Genomic DNA, 22658 nt, shown 5'->3' with positions numbered 1-22658 from the left:
GCTGTATCAATGGTTCCCTTGCATTCATTCTGGAAATTTCGATGTGAAAGATGCACGCTCTGGTCGACCTATCGTTGAAAAAGGCGATGAAATTATGGAAAAGATTAACCAGGACCGTCACATAAGCAGCCATGACATCGCTAAAGAACTTAACATTCATCATCAAACGGTTTTGAACCATTTAAAAAAAAGCTGAAACACAAAGAAGCTCGATGTCTAATGGACCAAATTAACATCTGCGATTCTTTGCTGAAACGAAATGAAATCGAATCATTTCTGAAGCGAATGGTAACAGGAGACGAAAAGTGTATCAAATACGACAATAGTGTGCGAAAAAGATCATGGTCCAAGCGTGGTGAAGCTCAACAAATGATCGCAAAGCCAAGATTGACGCCTCCAAAGTTATGCTGAGTGTTTGGTGGGATTGGAAAGGAATCCACTATGAGCTGCTCCAACCTGTTCGAACGATTGATTCTACATTTAACTGTCAACAACTGATGACTGAAGCAAGCAATCGAAAAAACGGCCAGAACTGATCAACAGAAAGGGCTTCGTCTTCCATCTGCACAAAGGTAGACCATACACATCTTTGATGGGCAAAAACTGGAAGAGCTTGGCTGGGAAGTCTTGATGTATCCACCGTATAGCTTTGCACCATCGGACTAGCCATTGTTTCGGTCAATGCAGGAGTCCCTTAATGGAGTAAAGTTGGGTTCAAGAGAAGCCTGTGAAAATTACTTGTCGCAGTTTTTCGCCGAGAAACCAGAAAAGTTTTACACTGATAGAATAATGTCTCTGGCGGAAAAATAGCAAAAAGTGGTCAGCCGAAATGGTACATATTTGGTTCATTAAAGCTGATTATAAAATATGAAAAAAAAATATGAGTTGAAGTTTGATTAGAAATAGGAAAAGACTTTTTCGACTACCAATATTTTGATCCTTTGCGATACCAGATGGAGCTCAGTTACTGGATTCATAAGGAGTTGTAATCCTTTAAGACGCCAGCGCTTGACGCGAATTGCCAGACTCTGTGGCCTCAGTATCGATACCTCCTTCAGTGTATCATAAAGTGGGGACTCCAGATGTTTACAGCGTAGTCTTGCCAATGCAGGACAAGAACTTGTGCACTTGCACCATTGTTTCCTTAGTGCTTTGCTCTAGACATTTCCTGCAGTCTTCTCGAGCTGTCAGCCCCAATCAATATTAAGTACGAACACTTTTTTATTTGTAAGGGGCATCAAAGAAACCGAAGTTGCTTTTTCATTCAAAAGCTAAAGGATTTGCGCGAATATGCTGCGAGTGTGATACTGTTGATATGGAAATGTTATATGTTTGTATACTATTTCTAATTGCCTTTTCCAAAAATTGCATACGAAATTTCAACGTCCACGTTTGCGTACGTAAAGTTGTCGCAGATACGAAAAAGAATTAGCTGATTATAAGAAAAAGTTGCAAAAAGTTTGAAATAAAATTAGTGAGCATTTGCGCAAGCGAATTTAGGTCATCGACACAGTGGGCAGCAGACATATGGACCAATGCAAGCGCATATGCAAAACGGTATTTCAGTAAATTATTGCGCCACTTTAGTGACTTGCAATGCGAACCGTGCCACGAAGCTATAAACTGGGGCACTTAGTGACCGTTGAACGCCCACCGTCAAATGGCAATTGTGGCCGAAATTTAAGCAGGCATTTTCCTACTCAGACGCAGATGCCGCGATGCCTTCAAACACGTCATAAGATTTTGGTTTTAGTAAAATATTTAGATTGGTAATTATATATTCATATCAGCTATCAACTAGAGCTGAGACAGTTGTGGCAACAACAACAAAAGCAGTGCCAAAAATAAGAAATTAACAGCTATGGGCGCTCAATTTACCTTAAAAACAAGCAACAAGCGAGGCATTAGCGCGTCGGAAGCCCAAAAAGGCAAAAAAAATTGCGAAAATAAAACACAAACACACAGACACACATGTATATGCAAACTATTTACGCGTAGTGCAGTGTCAGGTGCTGAGAGGCTTGTCGGCGCTGCGTTGTCTACTGCGGCAGCAACAGCTAACCAGCCAGCCAGTCAGTTAGCCAGCCTTACGAACGAGTTTTGTTGAAGTTTATAAAAGTCGCAACATTTTGCCAATTGGACAACAGTCGTGTCTTAGCGCCGCCAACGTTGGTGCATACAGTTATTATTACCGAGTAGCGCGTTGTACGCAAGGAAACGGAAGTGCGCGTTTTGGTGTGCGAGCGTGCGCGTGTCATTGTGCCGTTATACGTGCCGTTAAATTTGAAATATTCAACAACAAAAAATAAGGATACGCATATCCCTTTTCAAAGCCAAAGAGCAAATAAACAAAATTGTCACAAAATGCTGGCGAATTTGCGTTCAACACTTCGCAATTTGGCTGCTTTGCTGTGCCTTGTTGCGCATGCGCAGGCCACATACAAACTGCAGGAGCGTTATAGTTGGACCGAATTGGATTTCGCTTTTCCTAATCCTGGTTTGAAGCAACAGGCGATCGCTACCGGCGATTATATACCACAGAATGGACTGCCTGTCGGCGTGGAGCACTGGGGCAATCGTCTGTTTGTGACCGTGCCCCGTTGGCGTGATGGTAGGTGCAAGCGTTAAGTGCAAGGATGTGAAGGCATAATTTGTAAAGTTTGCTGTCATTTTTTATTGTGAAGACACATACTGTGATTTAGAAAGCGAATCGCTGATAATTTTCTGTTATTAAAATAAGAGTGGATATTATTAATATCCTGCAGCTTTAAGTCTGATCCCTGTACATTTCAATGTTATAAAAGCTGACTTGAGGATGAGGATATTTGAGGATAATTCCTAATGATATTCCAGTTTAAACCTCATACGTCAACTCATAATTGAATTCTGCATGTAAATGCTTAATTTTTGGTGAAGGCGGGAGATCTTGTGTTTACACTCATTACTTTGTAGAGGTTATATTATATGTACCATACGAACGGACATGTCGAAGACCCTATAAAGCAAATATATAAAAGATCTGAGCTGTGTCGATTTAGCCATGTTCGTCTGTCTGTTCGTCCACGCGAACCAGTCCATCAGTTTTTGAGATATTGAACTGAAATTATGCACACGTCTTTTTTCTCCCCAAGAAGCTACTCATTTGTCGGAATCGTCGATATCGGACCACTATGGCATATAACTGTCATACAAACTGAACGATCCAAATCAAGTTCTTCTTTATTTTTGGAGGGTATTTTAGTTTCTATTCTAGTTATTATTTACTTTTGAATGATATCATTACAATTATAATAAAGATAGTCCAAAACAAGTAAGGCAGGGCTAAGTTCGAGTGTAACCGAACATTTTATACTCTTGCCACCTGCAAGAATCAAGTCTTAAGATATTACTTCAGTTGTGAATAATATTAAAAAACGTAACAAAAGGATTCAACTTCATTGTTCGACGAAATCATGCACAGATTACACCCAAATTTGGTGTCAAATTCATTTATTTTGAAAATCATTAAATCGCTTAGTTAAATTACTATATTTAGGACACGTCAGCGAAAAGTATACTTAAATGATCCTCAAACGGGATAAATGTGATAAGAACCCAACCAAAGAGGCTAAATTAAATAGATTGAGTAAATGAGAAAAACGTCAACCAAGGAATCGAAATTCATCACGTTAGGGATATGAGGTCTTGACCAAGACAAATTTCGTTAAGATTGATATAAATATTTACTAAAATATCAAACAATTTGGCCACCCTTATTTCCATATTGGTTGATATATGCGGTATAAAGTCACCCGAACGCCGTGAACGTTTATATTAGGTTTGTGGAGATTAAGAGCAGTACTGGCCCAATTCAACCCATTTTTGACATAAGGGTATATTATTACCAAAGAACCATTTTCCTTGAGCTCCATAAAAATATATCATAGATTGACAGATTTTTACAAAACGCCAAACATACGCACAGGGTGCTTGACCAGTTATGGTCCGATTTTGTCAGTCTTTTAATCTGAGATGGCATACTGCAGAGGCACTATTTGCGCACTAAATTTGTTCGACCAACTCGACTGGGTCCTGAGATATGGATTTTCATCTGTTCCAAGCTCATCGTTCGTAGTGAGCGAGGCTGTCACCCGATTTCATCGATTTTCTCACTGTCGATTGAGATTTATCCTGAGTAAATTTGGATATTGCATCTTAAGGATATATTTGCATCATCTTTGAGGGCGGAACTACGCACATTTTTTTCAAGAGTTTTAGTTTACAGTTGAACTTTGCTACTGTGATTCTCTGTGCCTTCTATATCTTATTTGAGTTAGTGCCTAGTAATGGTACGGTATAGATTTTCATTTAATGGTATTTTGTGGGCAAAGCAGTAGTCCGATTACAATATAATAATTAAAAAAAAATATATTAATTATTTTCCTCTTTTTTGTAGTGAAGTAAAAATATTCCATTTTTTTAGAGACTTTTTTCTGATTAAACTGAATTTTCAAGTTTCCTTTTTTGTAGGGAGTCATATCTAGTTTTTGATTGAATGAAAATTTTTGAAAACTTTATCAGAAGTTTCTACTTTATTAACGATTGTACAGGTATTGATGCTTGGTCTATTTATAAAGAGTTTAGGCAATGTTGTAACGGAATATATACAATCCTAACACAATCAGAATGCAGATTTGTTTGGTAAATTGAGTCCAATTCTCAACTTATTTATTATATTTCCTTTATAAGAATTTTCAATGCTAATGTTAATGCCCCAATTTCTAAAGAGAACGACCAAGATTGCATGCTAACCTAAAGCATGTTCTAACACCAGAAAGAATTTCTTATCGTTGAACTCAACTTTGAGATAAAAAGCGAAGAAACCCTCACATAATGATGATTAATTAGGTAGAAATTTTGATTATTTGGATATATACTATAATACACTGAAACTGCTAGTGAAAACCGAATGCATATTTTTTTTTTTTATTATTGGTGTAAACTTTTTTATGTTCGTGTGAAATTTGATTTTTGATTTTTTCGTGGGTAAGACCCAACTTCGACTTTTCATCTAAGTTAAAGCATATGTGAGCATTAGCAGGAATAATGTAATCATCAATCGATTTCCATGATACAAACGGTAAATTAAAATCTCTCGAAACAATCATGGAATCAGTATTATTAGCCATGGAGAAAATATTATTTATTAAAGAAGCACGCAGTATATATACAGAAAAGTCCAATTGAGGCGGTATATATGATAAATATATTCAAAAAATTAAAAATAGTTTGCCTATTTTTCGGTGGGAAGTTAAAATGTTCTATTTTTAAAGACCTTTCTTTCTCATTAAATTGAACTTTTCACGGCTGCTTACACGGTCCTTTTTGGACAATTTCAAGTTTTCTTTTAAGTAGCAAGTCATATCCAATTTTTAATTGGATTAAAATTTCAAAATCTCAGAAAATTATATCAGACATTACTAATATATTAACCGCTCTACAGATGTTGACGCATGGTTTATTTTTAAAGAGCTTAAGAAAATGTTGCAACGCAATATTGGCTGTAAAATCCTAACACAATCAGAGTACAGATTTGTTTGGAGCATTAACTGGAATTCTCAGAGTTTAGTTTCAACAGTTTATTCAAGACTTATACAAAATAATTTCATGAAGTTATTCTCATATACGTATTTTGGAATTATATTTATTACATTTTTATACATTGTACATTTTCAAAATTATTATATTTACTTTATACGGATTTTTTAAATTACTGTTAATACCTAAATTGTTAATAGAACGACCGAGGGTGCATGTTAGCCTAGTAATTATATCGTTCCCACTATGAAAGCATGCTCTAACAACGAAAAGAATTTGCGAAAAACCCTCATATGACGATGACTAATAGGTAGAAGTTTTGTTTATTTGGATATCTAATATAATACACTGAAACTGCTAGTGAAAACCGAATGCATAATTTTTTTTTTTTTGATTATTGGTGTGAACTTTTTTATGTTCGTGTGAAATTTGATCTCTTTACGTTACTTAGTTTTTGTCTGGGTTTGTGTTGTTGGCATAGTCTAAAGAGAAACCAAAGCAAATGAATTTTTTTGTTCGCTAAGAACGAAGTTAACATAATATTTGTGGTTTCTACGCAAATTCAATAAAACCCAGTAAGATAAAAGGTGTCAAAAATTTAACCAGTTCTTTTCACTAAACAAACGGGGATTTTTTCAAGAAGTGGGTATTTTCTAAAGACTTTGAATTATTTGCAATGAAATGCTAATACGACTTCGCTGACACGTGTGAGTCTATTTTTTTCTGATCTTTGTCAATTTGTCTACTCAAACTGCTACCTAAAAATAAATAACTCTTTTCTGACATATTTTAATTTTTTTGCAAGGCGGCTACCTAATTGATTGTTCAAGTCAAATTAATCAATCACTTCATTATTTACAAACGCAATCACTACTTTTTTCACCAATGCTAAACAAATGGCTGTGAACTTTCCTTATGAACTGGTTATTAATGAGCAGTAATGAACTCTAAGCACTCAAAATACCCAAATGTCTAACTGTTTGTATACAAAAGACATACGGCTATGTAATATATTAAATAGACTAGACAACAACAAAAAATATTCCGTTTCAACAATTAAAGCTTGTTTGCCGCCGAAAAAAAGAACAATTATAGGCAAAAACATGACAATTCAATTCAATAAAATATTCGAAATCAAACAAAACGACAAAATAATATTACCCGAAAGTTTACCGACTTATTTTTCGCAAGGGGAGACGGTGGCGGCTTAGTAATCTAATATTATTTTTGCGGCTATTCAATTATGCGCCAGATAAATGCATAGCTACTAATCACCCATAATCGCACATAAATATCAGTTGGAACAACATCAAAAGCCTCACACTTTTTAAAACACTACATGCAACATGTGGCATGTTCAAATAGCAGCGTTCATAACTCATAATTTGCATATAATAACAGCGAAGTCATGATTGAAAAAGTTGTTACAAGAGGTGAGAAAAAAACTCAAAAACGAACTCAATACGTTATTACGCAAAATTTTGCCGTGAGCATAGCGTAGCATATCATAACAAAATCGTCGCTCAACAGCATGGCGCGTGGTGTTGGCCGAAACTTTAATCACTATGACAACAATTTTCTGTTAAATGCTGATCAAAACTGGCTAAAACTTCTTATTAAGTGGTTGTTAATATAAGCCTTTGATTTGGGAAAGCTTGGCTTGAAAATTGCTTGAAGAGTGGTGAAAGAAGTGTTGAATGGGCTATTGCAAGAATTAATCGACAATTTTCGGTTTTGATTTCTGAAAATCATTTTTTAACATCAAACTAAAAGTATTCGAATCAATGTTATTGAATTCAGTTCCTTTTCATTTATTTCAAATTATTTTATTAAATCCATAAAATCAATAGTTACTCCAGTTTATTACAATTCAACTTAAATTAATTAAGTTGACTCAAGCCAATTCAATCATAACTAAATCAGTAGCATTGAAATCAATTCAAGTAAAGTAGATATATAGTAGGTCAATTCAATTCTATTTGATATTAATATTAATACTTTCTATATAATTTCTTTAACCTGAATAGGGTATCTTAAGTTTGACCTGAAGTTTGTAACATCCAAGAAGAAGCTTCGGAGGTTCAATTAAATTCGGCTTGAGTCAATTAAAATCAACTCAATTATGTAACTTAAACCGATTTACCTAAATCAAGTCAATAACATTTAAGTTTATAGATCCCAAACTAATTCAAATTCCCAGCAAAATTTAGTGATTAAAGAAAGCTACTACTTGTATCCTGTTCAGTAAGCAGTTGGTAGCGAAACCAGGGGGAAGGGATATTCTAAAATACTTAGTTCCTATTTCTACCCACTACCACGGACTTTCGAGATCCTATATAATTAAACTTAAAATTGGTTCCCAATATTGCCTTCTCTACCAAAGTACAGCGGGAAAGGAGTGAGGTGGACTGGAACGCAGGGATACGCATCTATACAGAAAGTTGAAAACTATATAATCGACTAGGAAGTACTGCCTTTTCATCAAAATTAGATATCAAAATCGCCTTCCGCTAACAAAGTGTAGTGTCTACCAAGCGGAGATCACGGTTGTTAAAAAAAGTCGCCTTATTCTGATAAGAAGTGTGCTTACAACAAAGAGTTTATTTATATTTACAGATAGCCAGGCGGCTTTCGAATCCAGTAAGATATCTTAGATTTTTAGATATTTTATTGATTCGAATACCAATTTCACGATAAACCTGCAATGGATATTAGATCATAGTGATATTCCTGGTAACTGCGAATCGGACGAACTAGCCAGGGCAGACACTACCCGACAATTAGTTCGCAAAATGGGGAATTTAAATGCCTCTTTCTACTTATAGATATTCAATCGACAAACATATTATAAAAATAGGTGAGTCTCGGTGGAGTCATTCCCTAACTTGCTCAACAAGCAGGCAAGCGTGGCATGAAAGGAAAATGGTCTGCACATCTTCTTCTTCTTAATTGGCGTAGACTTAGACGTCTGCACATACCGACTATTAAAATTCAAAAGGAATGACATAAGAACGCTAGAACCGGTCACTGTCTGTTTAATTGGCATGCCAGCAGACTGAGTATACCATATAATGACTATTGTGATGGGGTAGAAGAAGAGGAGGAAAAGTATTACAACTATCGGTAGAGTCTTTCTTGACGATGTTTCAGCGGTTTCACAGATACAACTCTTAGTACTAATGAACTTCAACAGAAGCACAGGGATTGCAGAGAGATCATAATAGAGTGAGAAGCTTTTAATCCCGGTGTTTCACAATAAGCCTCCTCAAGGCCTAGGAGCGTCGTCAGACATACACTCTACCTACCTATTTAACTAATAATGATTTAACTGATAAGTAACTCTGAGTCTCTGGACTTTTTTAAGGGGTTAGATGGGTTTCCTCGGGTAAAAAAACAGCATTTTTAAACAATTTTTTTTCTCATATCTATAAAAAATTAAATATTTTATTAGAATTTGAAATTTTTGAAAAAAAATATTTAAAAATCGGCCATTGCGACATCATTTCCATTGAAAAAATACGTGTTTTAGTTAAAACCTTAGTTTAGAACTTGGACTTTTATAAAAAAGTTAAAATTTTAATAAAAATTCCGCGATATTTACTTTTAAAATAATTTTAATCGAAAATAAAATCCTTCACCGAAGTCTTTGAGAATTGTATCTCAAAGACCAGTGTAAAATTTCATGAAAATCGGTTGAGTACTTCTCGAGAAATATTGTCAACCGACCTCAAAATCACAGTTTGGAGAAAAACTCGTTTGAAGACGGCACCTTAGCCTAGCTAGCCTCGGGCGTACAAGTTCTTAGGGCTGTATCTCCGAAACTATTACTCGGATCAACTTGATAATTTAAGACAATATTCTACAGGAGTTGTAGAATTTAATAAGACAATAAATCGATTTTTTGAAACCCGTAAATGTAAACCCTTAAAGCCACCTCGTTCTCACACAATTTATTTTATTTTACCTAAAAAGTTTACAATCAATACAAAGCAAGTCACATCAGTTCACATAATTTCTAATCAATTCAAAGTAATTTTTATTTAAGTTACATAAAACAAAGAATAACTCGATATTTAGTTCAATTAAATTCAATTAAAACCGAAATAATTCAATTTATTGCATTAAATAATTAATTCAATTTACTACATTAAATTTAATCACAAGTCAAATTAATACTAACTGAAAATGTAATTTTTTCTTTTTCGACTTTAATTTTAGTAATTTTTATTCTATGATTACTTCACAATTTCAGTTTTTCTCAGGCACTCTTTTATTTTTGTAATCAAAGCACAGCATTACAACTTGCCACAAATGTCGTCGACCAATTTGCTGCATATAAGGGGCACGTAGGAAAATTTTTCGTATATTTTTGGTGAAGAATTTTAGAATGTTGTAGCAATGCGTGGATTTCCTTTATGGATTTTAATTAAGAGGTTTTGACGACTGTTTTTCGTTTTGTCAGTTTTGAACATTTTGTCGGATACAGTGGTCTGGTCTAAAAGTACTGAAATATTCAATAATGAGTTGACTTAAAAAAAATCAAAATAATTAAAAAGATGCCAGATGACTAAACGCATGTCTACGAAACGTATTGAAGCTATATGATTTAGGTGGCCTAACGACCAATGAAAAGTTTGCTCCAATAAAGCGCTGATTTCAAACCTCGATTACACAATTTTGCCGAAATCATTCACCTCACTACCACTCAGCTGATAGCTATTGAAGTGTAGAACCAAAAACTTTTAACTCGGTTATCTTTGCTTTGGGAAATTATACACCTTAATGGGCTATATTAATTAAGATATTCACAATTTATAGTTTCCTCGAGAAACCTCCATAATTACTTCCCTTTTCATAATTGCATTCCATTGCTTGAACAAAACTCATTAAAAAAAGCAAAAACAAATAATTCAAATTATAATTTCAGCAATTAAATTTTTTATAAAAATATTTACACATTAGAGCCGGTTGTGCGATGTGTCAGTATGCACAAAAATACTCAGCTGCTCATACAAGTCTGGCAGGCAAAAAGAATGTGTGTTCGATTCGTGCAACAAATGCTAAACAAGCCAGACAAAATGACGCGTATTGATTTGTAGCAGCAAAACAAGACTTAAAATAAATGACAAATGCAACTTTTTGTAAAGTAACAGCAATACTGTATAAATGAATTTGTTAAGCCCAAAAAAGCACAGCTTTAATTGTATGAAAATACAATAATTAAAAACAAGCCACCAAAGAAAAGCGGCGACAAACAGCAGTGTTAATACGAAAATGTGCAAAACGAGCAGCCCAACTGATGTGGCTGATAAGCCATTTAATAAATATTTACAAACAAACTGGTAAATGATTCAACAGTTAAAGCTGATGATGGCCAATTAATGGATAATGATGTGAAAATGCAGCAGCACAGTGGGTTGAAAGTGATAAATAAGGTGGTGAAAACAGGAAACACGTTACTTTCAAAATAAAAATAGCTAAAATACCCTACAAAAGTGCATTTCTTATAGGATAAAAGGGTATACATAGATATCTTTATCTTGATTTTGATTGGTCCGTTTGAGTGGCATATAGTTGCCAAGTGATTAAAGTGGTCGAATCTGAAACATGTCTTCAAAGTTTGTAGCGTTGCCTTGGACAATAATTTATGCCATATTTTGTGAAGATATCTTGTCAAAAGAGAAAGCTTTCCATAGAAGTGCTTGATTTTGATCAACTAGATAGTGGTCAGCTATCGGGCGGTTAAGGTAGCCTCTTAAGTTCCCAGGCCACTGCAATATATTTCAAGCTGAGGTCTTTGCTTTTGCAAAAGCCGAAGAGCTGACCTCTAATGCACCAGCAAGCCATTCCAGAGTCAACATCTACGTAGATAGCTAAGCAGCAATCAAGGCAGTAACCTCTTATCGTGTCTTGGGAAGCAGAGCAGCAGTGGAAATTGTTGCCAGAAACAAGTAACCTCATTTCTACCGGGTGCCAGACCACAAACTATCAAGGGAAATGAAATAGCGGATGAGATTGCCAAGAATAATGTACGGCTAATATCCGAAAACGTGATCAACATTGCGAAATCCATGCATTGTCTATACGACGATCTGAACAGAAGCATGTTAAAGAAAGTCAAAACCCGAGAAAATTTTTGGTGAAATTGAGAACTTTAAACACTCGTAGATGAACTACAAATTTACTTGGAATATTGTGTTTCCAATAGAATTCCAATGTGGAACGTTAAAAAAGTTGCAGAAGAGCTCCCGGGAGTTTGTATTATTACAAAAACATGTATTTGAAGTGGTGATGTCATCGAAAACTTGCCTCAAAGAAAGAAAGTCAGAAACGGAAAGGTTATGTTGACATCAGATATATAGCAGATGATCTCAACATCTCCTTTTGGAGCGACTCAAACATTTTGGTTAATGTTTTGGGTATGAAACGCGTCGCTGCCAAACTCGTACCAAAAGATGATGTATGATTTTTGTGTTCAAACACGAAGCGGAAGTCAAAGCTCACCCACCATATTTGCCAGAATTGGATCCCGGTAATTTTTTTCTGCTTTCAAAAGTGAAAAATCCGCTTTGTAGTACCGGCCAAGAGTCCATTGATCAAATATATAAAAAATCACTAGAATCGCGTCGTAAACAAACAGTTTCACAAACTACTTGATATATAAAGTTAAAACCTCAGACAAACATAATAAAGGATTATACCAATCTAGGAAATATAGATTTATTGATTTATTTATATGGACTGATCCGGGTCACATTTGACATGCCCACGTAACTAATGACATCCAAAATAGATTCAAATTCTTCAACTATTTAAGTATAGTTGCTAGATCTCCATAAATCTGTTAAAATCGAGATCAAAGCTTGAATTATTTGGAGGTTTTTTAAAACCGAGATCAAGGCTTTATTTCGGAGACGACTAAGCACTTTAAAAAGAACATAAAAAATAAAAAAGTTGCACATACTTCGTCGTTCAAATATCTATAAACCTCTTTAGATAAAAAATGATCACAAAAATTATTTCACAAGAAACTCGAAAGTTTTTCCTTTTCCTCAAATTCGAAGGTTTATGACCACACACCTTCTTTTGCGATTGCATAAGATTTTAAACATAGACGCCACAGTGTTACTACTATTATCCACCGTTAAGTCAGCGCATAAATTGAATCAACTCGCAAAAAAAACCTGTCATAAATATAAGTACATGGGCGTGGACACTATTTTGTTTCTACCATGATGGACGTACTGCCAATACTATTATTATTAAACTACAATTTTCCAATAACTCGATTATTTTTTTCTTTAATTTTCTTGTTTTTCCTCTCTATTGTGCAAGCTCAGTTATTTTAGTTTAGCCGTCGATCATTGCGGGACAAGATGTTTGTAGCAGATATTAAAAGTATGCCCATATTGGGTGGGTAATTGACTGAGCCATTGTATTTGCTCATGTATACAAGGTGCGTTCCAATGTAAACAGGAATTCTTCTGCTTCAATACAGCTTTTTCCACGATCCAAAAGCATGTCGAATGAGTGTTTTAGCTCGTTGGTCGGTATGGCCGCCAGTATGCCGGTGCAAGCCTTTTGAATGGCCTCTACGTCTGCATAACGCTTTCCTTTCATGGGCAAATGCAATTTTCCGAAAAGGAAGATGTCGCACGGTGCAATATCAGGTGAATACGGGGAGTGGTTAATGGTTAAAATGTGATTTTTAGTCAAATAATCGGTCACAATGATGTCCTTCGAATGTTGGATTCTGGAGCAATTTTTGGTCGTCAGTCAATTTGTGCGGAACAAACCGTGCACACACCTTTCGTAAGCCCAAATGTTCAGTCAAAATCCGATAAATCGATGTTTTGGAGATGTTCAATTCCATTTCCATGAATTTCAATGATGATTTCGGCTGATTTTGAGGAATTCATGCACAGTTTCGATGGAATTTCCGGTGATCACGGATTTTGATTGGCCCACATGTTGATCGTCATTTATGATCTCACAACCACTTTGAAAACGTTGAAACTACTCATGCACTCTGCTACGGGATAGGCAATCATCGCCATAAACTTGTTTCATCAATTGAAACGTTTCGGTAAAAGTTTTACCAATTTTAAAACAAAATTTAATGTTGGCTCTTTGTTCGAAGCTCATTATCGCACCGATAACACAAACATACTGACACTTGAAACACATAACTTCACTTCCAATCAATGAAATGTCATGAAATTCTCACTGGACAGTCGATAAAGATAGCACCAGTCGACATATAGATGGCGCCACCAGTGGGCGCTAGATTCAGAAAGTCCTGTTTACTTTGGAAACCACCTTGTGCGATAAAATGTGTGGCATACGGAGCAGTAGGTGTGGCAGAAATGTGTGAACGGTGCTTAAATTTTATTGGCGTATTTATGTTACTCGTATTAATAAGCAATCTGATACATTATTTATATAAACACCTATTAATGAAAATCCACACTGAATATCAAATGAAGTGGAGCGATAAGGTTTGTAATGTTCCATAATTTGAATTACCACTATTAATAAATTATTCAGTTATTTTCGATTGAAAAAAGTGGGAGATGGATGAAGTTTCTAACCTACCTGATACTATTGGAACTTAAGTAAAGTGTTAGAATATGAGGATTTAGGAAACAGCTAGAAGCTATATGCTGACCGTAGGCATTGTGTCGCAAGTCCTGGCACCTTAATAGAAATATTGAATTATTTTTTTCATTTTTGATAAAACCGTACATTATTATCTGAAAATGATTTTTTAATATTTCTTACAGATTAACCAATATTTTCAGTAAGAAATTAACCTTAAGCACTGAGACCAGCGAATTCGGTGTAAGGAGTTTTGAAAAGTTATAGTCCGATTTCTACAATTTTTAAACGAAAGATACCAAATCTCGATGGCACCATCTGTGCAACATTTTAATCAGATATTGTCATTGGTTCTCGATTTATATATTTTTAAATAATATAATCTGAAGGAATTAAATTTTAATTTATTTATATGGAAAGTAGGCGTGGTTATAAACGATTTCATCTCTTTTCAAACTGTAGCAAAAATACGTTCTTTAGCATTACTTGAGCATTCTTCAAAGTATCAGGAAACACGTGTACCAAGATTCAGCAAGATATCTCAATTTTTACTTGCAACATGTTGCAAGCGTCAAAAAATATGCTCCGATCTAAACTCTACGCGCACACACTTTATCGTACAATCTTTGTATGTGTGAATTGCCATATTAAAAAATCAGAGTTGACAAGTCTTAAGACATTAAGCTCCACATGAGTTAACTAAGCTGTCATGCGATACATGGATTATCTCCAGGCGAGTTGTCAGCTACACCGCGGAAAAGCTCGACAAGTTGCTGTCAAGCGGAACAACTGAGCTTGAATGTGTTGAACGAATTACGGGAGTAGTAGCGACTAGTCACTAGCTTACTAACCACGTAGCAATTGGTTTAAGTATGACAGGTATTGCAAACATGCGGCAAATTAATTTTGACGTAAATCTTAAAAGTTAATGTTTTTTTCGTAAGCAAGCGCTAAGCAATTTGAAGTTGAAACTAAAGAGTGGCGACCGACGTAGTCGAGCACGTAGACTAGATTTAAGTGGGTGTCAATTTAGATAAAGCGTAACATTGCATTGCAAATTTTTCCATTAAAAAAATATTCCGCTTCTGACTTGAAAAGTTTTTCATTGAATCCTTAACACAATCAGAACCGTTAAAACTAATTTTTGATAATTAAGTAAATCGATCATATTTAAATATATCCTTGATTGTTTTGACTTCGCTTCAATTCTAAGGCACACATAATGACTTTTTGATGTCTTCTTGTAGTAAGTCTAGTGAGAACTGTATCACAAGGTTCAAGGTATGCAATTGACTCCCTTTGCTGATATTTACCTACTTCAGATTAGAGAACCTCAATAAACTTTTCTAAATGAACCGGATCAAAAACTTCTCTCGAAAACGAAATTTGCCAAAGAAAAAAAAAATGAGCCTTTTACATCAATACCAATGATTCATTTCCATTCAAAATTATTTGAGAGCCTAAAAATTTCGATTAATCTGTCCTAACTAGTTACAACAAGTCCAAATTACTTGGTGTCCAGACCAAAAGGTGAATACACAGGAACATCTCAACCTGGAGCTTCTGGCAAGTTATTATCTTGCGTTATTGTCTATGGCCCTGCATTGTCCTGTTGGAACACAATTCCTATTGACCAAAGCTGGCTGCTTATAGGCGATTGTTTCCTTCAAACGGTTATATTGGTGACAAATCAGATCTAAAGGAACTTGGATATTGGGGAGTAACTGATAGAAGATTTTTCCATGCCACGAAACCTAGAGCAGAACCTACCTGAATATCACTCCGGGCTTGGCCATTATTTTCGCGGGCATCACCAATAACGATCTTTCAGAAATATATAGATTTTGTTGCGCTTCAGCAGTGATTCGCCTATGAAACTTTGGTCCCTAAGTTTGTTTTGCGTTAACTTGTGGGGCATCCGCATATCGAGCTTTCGGGTACTCGAAACAGTGCTTACATCAAGTATAATGGTCGAACTCGACGATTTCTCTTATTCTCTTATTTTATCAACATTTTCGACGATTGGCCTTTCAGAGCGTAGTGTATTTCTGACATCAAAATTACCGAAGCGCAGTGCCGTAGAGAGAAAACCAGGGGCTGAAGATGATTGCACTGAACTTTTGGAGAAAAAGATCTGTAAAACATTGGTTCAGAGTAGCGGGCCTCTCAGAAAACTTCGGACTTTGGAGGAATTGGCCTCGATCTTTTCCACTTTCTTCTTTACTGCCTAAACAGAATAGATGAAACCAACCAACTGAAATTCCGCGAGAGTCTGTTATGGAATCAGGACCATAATTAATATTCAATTAAAGACATCTTTTGGTTGAATTTCATTTCTGAAATTAGAGAACTTTCACTGAGTGAGAATATTTTCATTCTGATTTCTATTTGATTTTTGATTTGCTTGCCTTTTTATACAATTTTTTTAAATCTAACTTATCTAATTCAGTGTATGTGTAGATGTGCATCGCTTTTTTTTATGGAACAACTCAATCTATTTGGAAAATGAAACAAATTACAGATCATCACATATTAAAAATGGCCGATACGACACTTAGAAATCATATTATCCCTGTTGGAAAAACTGCTATATTATATTGCATATCAATTATCGAAACCAAGACGGCTCCGCGTCAAGTGATTAGACGCTTTATGCGCTTGAGCTAAAAAAACCAGTATTTGCAAAAAGTACATATGTTAAACCAACACTCGACAACTTGTCAACAAATATATTTGCGAAAAATATTAATTGTGCAAAAAAGAAATCCTAAAAATTTTTGAATTGAATTTAAAATATTGAAACACAACGGCATTTGCCGCATAGACAAGTTCAGATTAAGGTTTGTCTACATAGCATGAACATACATATTCATGAGGCCGGTTGACAAATAAAGCAATTAACTAACGCCTGATCAAATTAAGATCAGTTGGCTTATGTATTTAAATAATTGAGATAAAATTCAAAGCTACTGCAAGACAAGTTTTTAAAAAAATTTGTTTTTGTACAAATTAAATTTTATTTTGGCAAATTGGTCTTTTCCCGTGTGATATTTTTAAGTGACAATTTAAAGGAATTTTAGTCAGTTCACACATGGTTTTAAAGAAAAGCGGAAGCGGACGCAGTACTTTTGCATATGAAACTAATGTATATTGGCTACATGCCGATTTCAATAATTCCACTAACCCAACTATATCTAGTACAAGGTTGAGTAAGATTACTATATATTCATTATAAAACTATCAAAGCTTTAAGCCCTTGCTATGAAAATATCCCTTTCAAGCTTTGGTGAACATAAAATATTTTATAAACCTATGGAGAATTAAAGAGAAGCTGAATGAAATAGATAAGTGAACGCGCTTCGCTAGAATACCTACTAAATATATCAACTAGAACGCTTTACATTTTTAAAGATTGTCATGCATGAGCACTGGACCTTAAAGGGACTGCTCCAATCAATAACTGACTTGCAAGCATGTAGTTTTGAGAAATTGGGCATTTGGAATTTTGGAAAATAATTTACTGCGACTAACTCGAATGACAGAATGGAGATGAAATTCACTTTGAAATATTACTCATATTAATGAGTTATTGGAATATAATATGGAAAGAGTAGTTTCATCCAAAGGAATGGTTTGGAAATTTGTGAAAAATTTTGTTATCAGGGCATACTGCCTGCATTAGACCTTGATAGTTAACGTTAATATCGAACAACCAATCATATTTTTGGCAAAGAAAAATTTATCATTCAATGTAAAAGCAATTAAAACCTTTAGGACCGCTTCTGACCCAGCCAGATAGCATACAAGCGCGCTCTTAGAAAAAATATAAGCGGTAGTGAAACATACAAGACTCTTACTATGTAATCGGAATGAACTCGGATTTCTATTTAGTTACGGACTGTTAACTTGGCAGTATTTTCCAAATTATTTTAGAGATGTTTTTTACCGATACAACAAACAACAAACTATTTTTTTGACAAAAAAGTATTTCGATGAACCATTTTTAGAGATTCGTTTCTGATTATGTACTTTAAAGTATCCTTTTTTGAAACTAATATACTTTATCGATCACAAAAATGTAAAGCCGAGGCTTAAGTCAGTGCTTCTGGAACCAATGGTAGTAACTTTACATAAGTTTACTCATTTACAGCCTTCTATAAGAACAACTGGTTCAATTGGCCATTGATCTCAGTGGATTTTTTTATCTGGAAACATAGCTTTCACCTTATTGCTTACTTGGTGGAATGTGGACCATATAAAAGGTGATCAAGATTGGAACTACATAAATAGGAAACACAGTTTTCAGTCTGTCGATCTGAATCTCATTGATGAAACTTTGAGTTTCCTACTTTAAAGGACGCGTGGTTGTTGGCTTGTTACAAAAGACCTGTGATTGCAAATAACTCCATAAAAAGAAATCTAATGGAGTTAAATCACCTCGTTTTCAAAAAGGTATGGTCCAACTATGCCTCTAGCACAAAATCCACACCAAACAGTGACACTTGTGACTGCATTTGTTTTTCGACAAGCATATGTGAGTTGTCACAACCCCAAAGGCGGCAATTTCTGCGATTAACAAACCCGTCAATTGAAAATGAAAAAACGCATATCACGGGACCCGACCGATTTCAAAAAAAAATTGAATATGTGGCATTCTTCTCGCATTTCAATGTAACAGCGCAAAAATTGGACTTCCATCTGCCACTTACCTTTCCAGTGTACAAATCAAGAGGCAATTAATTTAACGGTATAAAACACGAATAGAGCCTTTGAAGTATGCCAACTTTTGACTAAAAATTACCCAAATCCAAGCCCTTAATTACCGAATATTTAGACTCAGTACTTATAGTTGACTCTTAACCGCAAATATCGGCCAAAGTGGAGATGTATAATGCAAATTCGGCGATAATCCTTTCCTTTATTGTTTTTCAGGGGTTAATTTTGAAATAATTTATAACCACTTGTTTAACTCCTTCCAGGTATACCGGCTACATTGACCTATATCAACATGGATCATAGTGTGACGGGTTCGCCGGAGCTGATACCATACCCTGACTGGCGCAGCAACACAGCTGGCGATTGTGCGAACAGCATCACCACGGCGTACCGCATCAAAGCGGATGAGTGTGGACGCTTGTGGGTGCTTGATACCGGCACTGTGGGTATTGGCAACACCACCACCAATCCTTGTCCATATGCGGTGAATGTTTTTGACTTGCAAACGAATACGCGCATACGCCGTTATGAGCTGCGTGCGGATGACACTAATGCGAATACGTTTATTGCCAACGTTGTCGTTGACATTGGTAAATCATGTGATGATGCATTCGCTTACTTTTCCGATGAACTCGGCTATGGTTTGGTTGTATACTCGTGGGAGCAAAATAAATCATGGCGCTTTTCGGCACACTCATACTTCTTCCCCGATCCATTGCGTGGTGACTTCAATATTGCCGGCTTGAATTTCCAATGGGGTGAGGAGGGTATCTTCGGTATGTCACTCTCACCCATACGTTCGGATGGTTATCGTACCATGTTCTTCAGTCCGCTGGCAAGTCACCGTCAGTTTGCGGTGTCGACACGTATTTTGCGCGATGAGAGTCGCGTTGAGGATAGCTTCCACGATTTTGTGGTACTGGAAGAACGTGGCCCCAATTCGCATACGACATCACGTGTTATGAGCGACGATGGCATTGAGCTGTTCAATTTAATCGATCAGAACGCGGTCGGCTGTTGGCACTCGTCCATGCCGTATCAGCCACAGTTTCATGGTGTTGTGGATCGTGATGATGTTGGTTTGGTGTTTCCTGCCGATGTGAAGATCGATGAGAATAAGAATGTTTGGGTACTATCCGATCGCATGCCGGTCTTTTTGATCTCCGATCTGGACTACAACGATGTGAACTTCCGTATCTACACTGCACCACTAAGTACTTTGATTGAAAATACAGTCTGCGATATACGTAACAACGCCTATGGTCCATCGAATGCGGTGGGCAGCACCAGCTTCTATGCAACGCCTACGAGTACGAACACCGTTTTTGGTACACAATTGGGCTTTGTTGGTAATAAAGTTTACGGTCCGCCAAATCCAGTGAGTCTGCCGAAATCTCAAACGCTCTTCACCAAACAATATTTACCGCCTTTAGCCACCAAACCTGTGATTCAAGCCGATGTGCCACGTGTGGCGCCACCAAGTCGCAATTATTTACCACCACTTATGGGTACCGGTTACAGTACGACACAACGCAACGATGCATCTAAGGCTTACGTATTCAACAATGGTCTGTCCTACGAGACTGGTATTGGTGGTCCACATCTATTCCCACTGCATTCGGAGGGTTTGAAGAATTATGTTACCACACGCAATTCTGGGTGGTGGACGCAACATTGAGCAGTGGTTGCTTCAAGACATCATGTTTTCTCTTGTCATATGCTAGTTCCAGCCACGGATCCTCTTCTTTTCTTATAAATTAGTTCATTTAGTGCAATTTGTGTGTCTTTGTTTTATCTCCGTGCACCTAAGTAACCTGAGGCAAGGCTACACTTTCGCAATAAAGTCTAGTAATTGCTTTTTATTTCATTTGAGACAGTTATAATATTGTAATAAATACTCATTTTTATTATTTTCACATCCATGCAAGTGTATATAGTATACAAATTTATTATGGTAATTTGTAGCGGTAAAGAGTCATTGTTCTAACTATTAAGATGATCGTTTTGCAAAATGGTTTCCAAATAAAACTTGATAAAAAGAGGAATCTGGTTTTAATTGAAAGAATGTAGCAAAACAACGGGGTTTTCAATTGGGAAATAGTAGTATTTCAACCCCTGGTGCGATGGAGGAAGGATGGAACGAAGATCCGTCGGGTAAGAGACGGAGTCGATGTCGTCTTGATCTAGAAACCGTGGCTGAGCAGTTAAGGAATTTCTAGATTGAAGTCGAAAAGCTGTTATCTGTTAGCGGACAGCGATGCAGGCCGCAAGTTTTCTCTTGTCTAATTTCAGTGAAGGGGACATCGTCACCGCGAAAGTAGACGGTAAAGAAGTGGGTTTCTGGCTGATCTCGGCCTAAATGCCGCACGAGGATGAGGTGGAATCACCTCTCATAGTAGTTCCCATAGAGGGACCGGTATTATGATTGATTCTGATCCATACGCTCGGAATACAAAATTGCTTCACCAAGCGGTAGAGGGAAAACCCTCTTGTGGACACTGGAACTCTCGGAAATCTAAGCTCCGTGTAGAAAACTCTTTAAAAAGACCCTCAAAATTGGGGTAACTAACGACTGCGCGCTGTGTAAGGCCGGGCTCACAATCTATAAGTCCGAAATAAAGAAGGCCAAGAAGGCGGAAAGGTAGAAGGCTGTTATGAATGATCAGACGATTCCTTGATAAAAACACTCCCCCCCTCTCTCTTTGTGGTAATTAAGGGATGGGACGGTAGCTGGATTTTTAGCAGCCAGAATATTTTTAGACCTTTTCAGTTGGATTTTTTAAGCCCGCAAGCCAAGATCCTTCAGCAAAATCTTCCATTAAATGGCTCCATTAGTTGCGTGCGAAGGAGAATGGATCTATTCGGGTATTCTTCGATAATATAAACAGAAATTGATTGATTTTGTTGCGATTTCGCAGCCACTCGCCGATGAAAATTTGGTCCAAAATTTTTGTGTAAGGTTTAGCTCCTGGGAAATCGAAACAGTGCTTATATGATGGTTGAGCTTAACGATGTCTCCTAACGAAATGCAGAGAAAAGACTTAGGATAATTTTTAAATTAAGGAGGATCGCAGTGAATTGTTGGAGAAGAATATCTACTAAACATTGTTGCAGATCACCGGGCTCCTCTGTAAACTTCGCACTTTGTAGGAATTATTCCTGATCTCCCTTCCCTCTTCCGTTCATGGACTCAATGGAATAATGCAATTTGCAAAAGAGGCGAATCGAACAAAATGTCAAATTTAAATCATTCGAAATGCAAAAGGAATAAAATATTGAACGATGTATTTTACTGTATATATTGGGTCGATCACTAAGTAATTTCGCTTGATTACAACAGCTGATCTTATTGGATTTTGTCGCAGCCAACTTCACACTTAACCGCTTTATTGCTATATATCTGAACAGCTGATGTTAGTAAGGCTTGTTTGAAACAAACTTTCTTAATTTTATTTCAATAGTTTTTGCTTGGTGCCCGTTTTACTATCAAAAGTGGAAAAAACCATATGATGTGTACGGAGAAAAAAATTTATTGAGGAGCGAACGCCAATGTCAAAATAAATAGGTTTCAAAACGCTGTTCCCGCAAGGTTTTCGATCTTGAATGGATGCACCACGACTTAAGACATCTTGTAGCCGATATGAAGACAAAATAAAGTCGTTTGTAGATACAAACCGCCGAATAACAACTCCAAAGGTTGATGAAAGTTTGAATTTGCCAACGTGACCGCTCACAAGTAGATGAAACAAAAATTATAGTATGTATGG

General features: G+C 36.2%; 1 protein-coding gene and 1 long non-coding RNA gene across 2 annotated transcripts in view; one reads left to right on the top strand and one right to left on the bottom strand.

The window, feature by feature from the left end:
- LOC126759580 (uncharacterized) overlaps positions 1–22658 on the bottom strand; it is a 497180-nt gene that overhangs the window by 76823 nt on the left and 397699 nt on the right. The gene's annotated exons all lie outside the window — the stretch shown is intronic.
- LOC126759574 (protein yellow-like) lies at positions 2164–20813 on the top strand. Its single transcript, XM_050474451.1, has 2 exons — positions 2164–2611; positions 19155–20813. Exons 1-2 carry the CDS (start codon positions 2365–2367, stop codon positions 20567–20569), a joined length of 1662 nt encoding a protein of 553 aa, XP_050330408.1. The 5' UTR covers positions 2164–2364; the 3' UTR covers positions 20570–20813.

This window comes from Bactrocera neohumeralis, chromosome 5 (genome assembly GCF_024586455.1).
Source record: "Bactrocera neohumeralis isolate Rockhampton chromosome 5, APGP_CSIRO_Bneo_wtdbg2-racon-allhic-juicebox.fasta_v2, whole genome shotgun sequence".
NCBI lineage: Eukaryota > Metazoa > Arthropoda > Insecta > Diptera > Tephritidae > Bactrocera > Bactrocera neohumeralis.
Note: the sequence above shows the minus strand (reverse complement) of the source record. Positions and strands in the feature narration are given on the sequence as shown.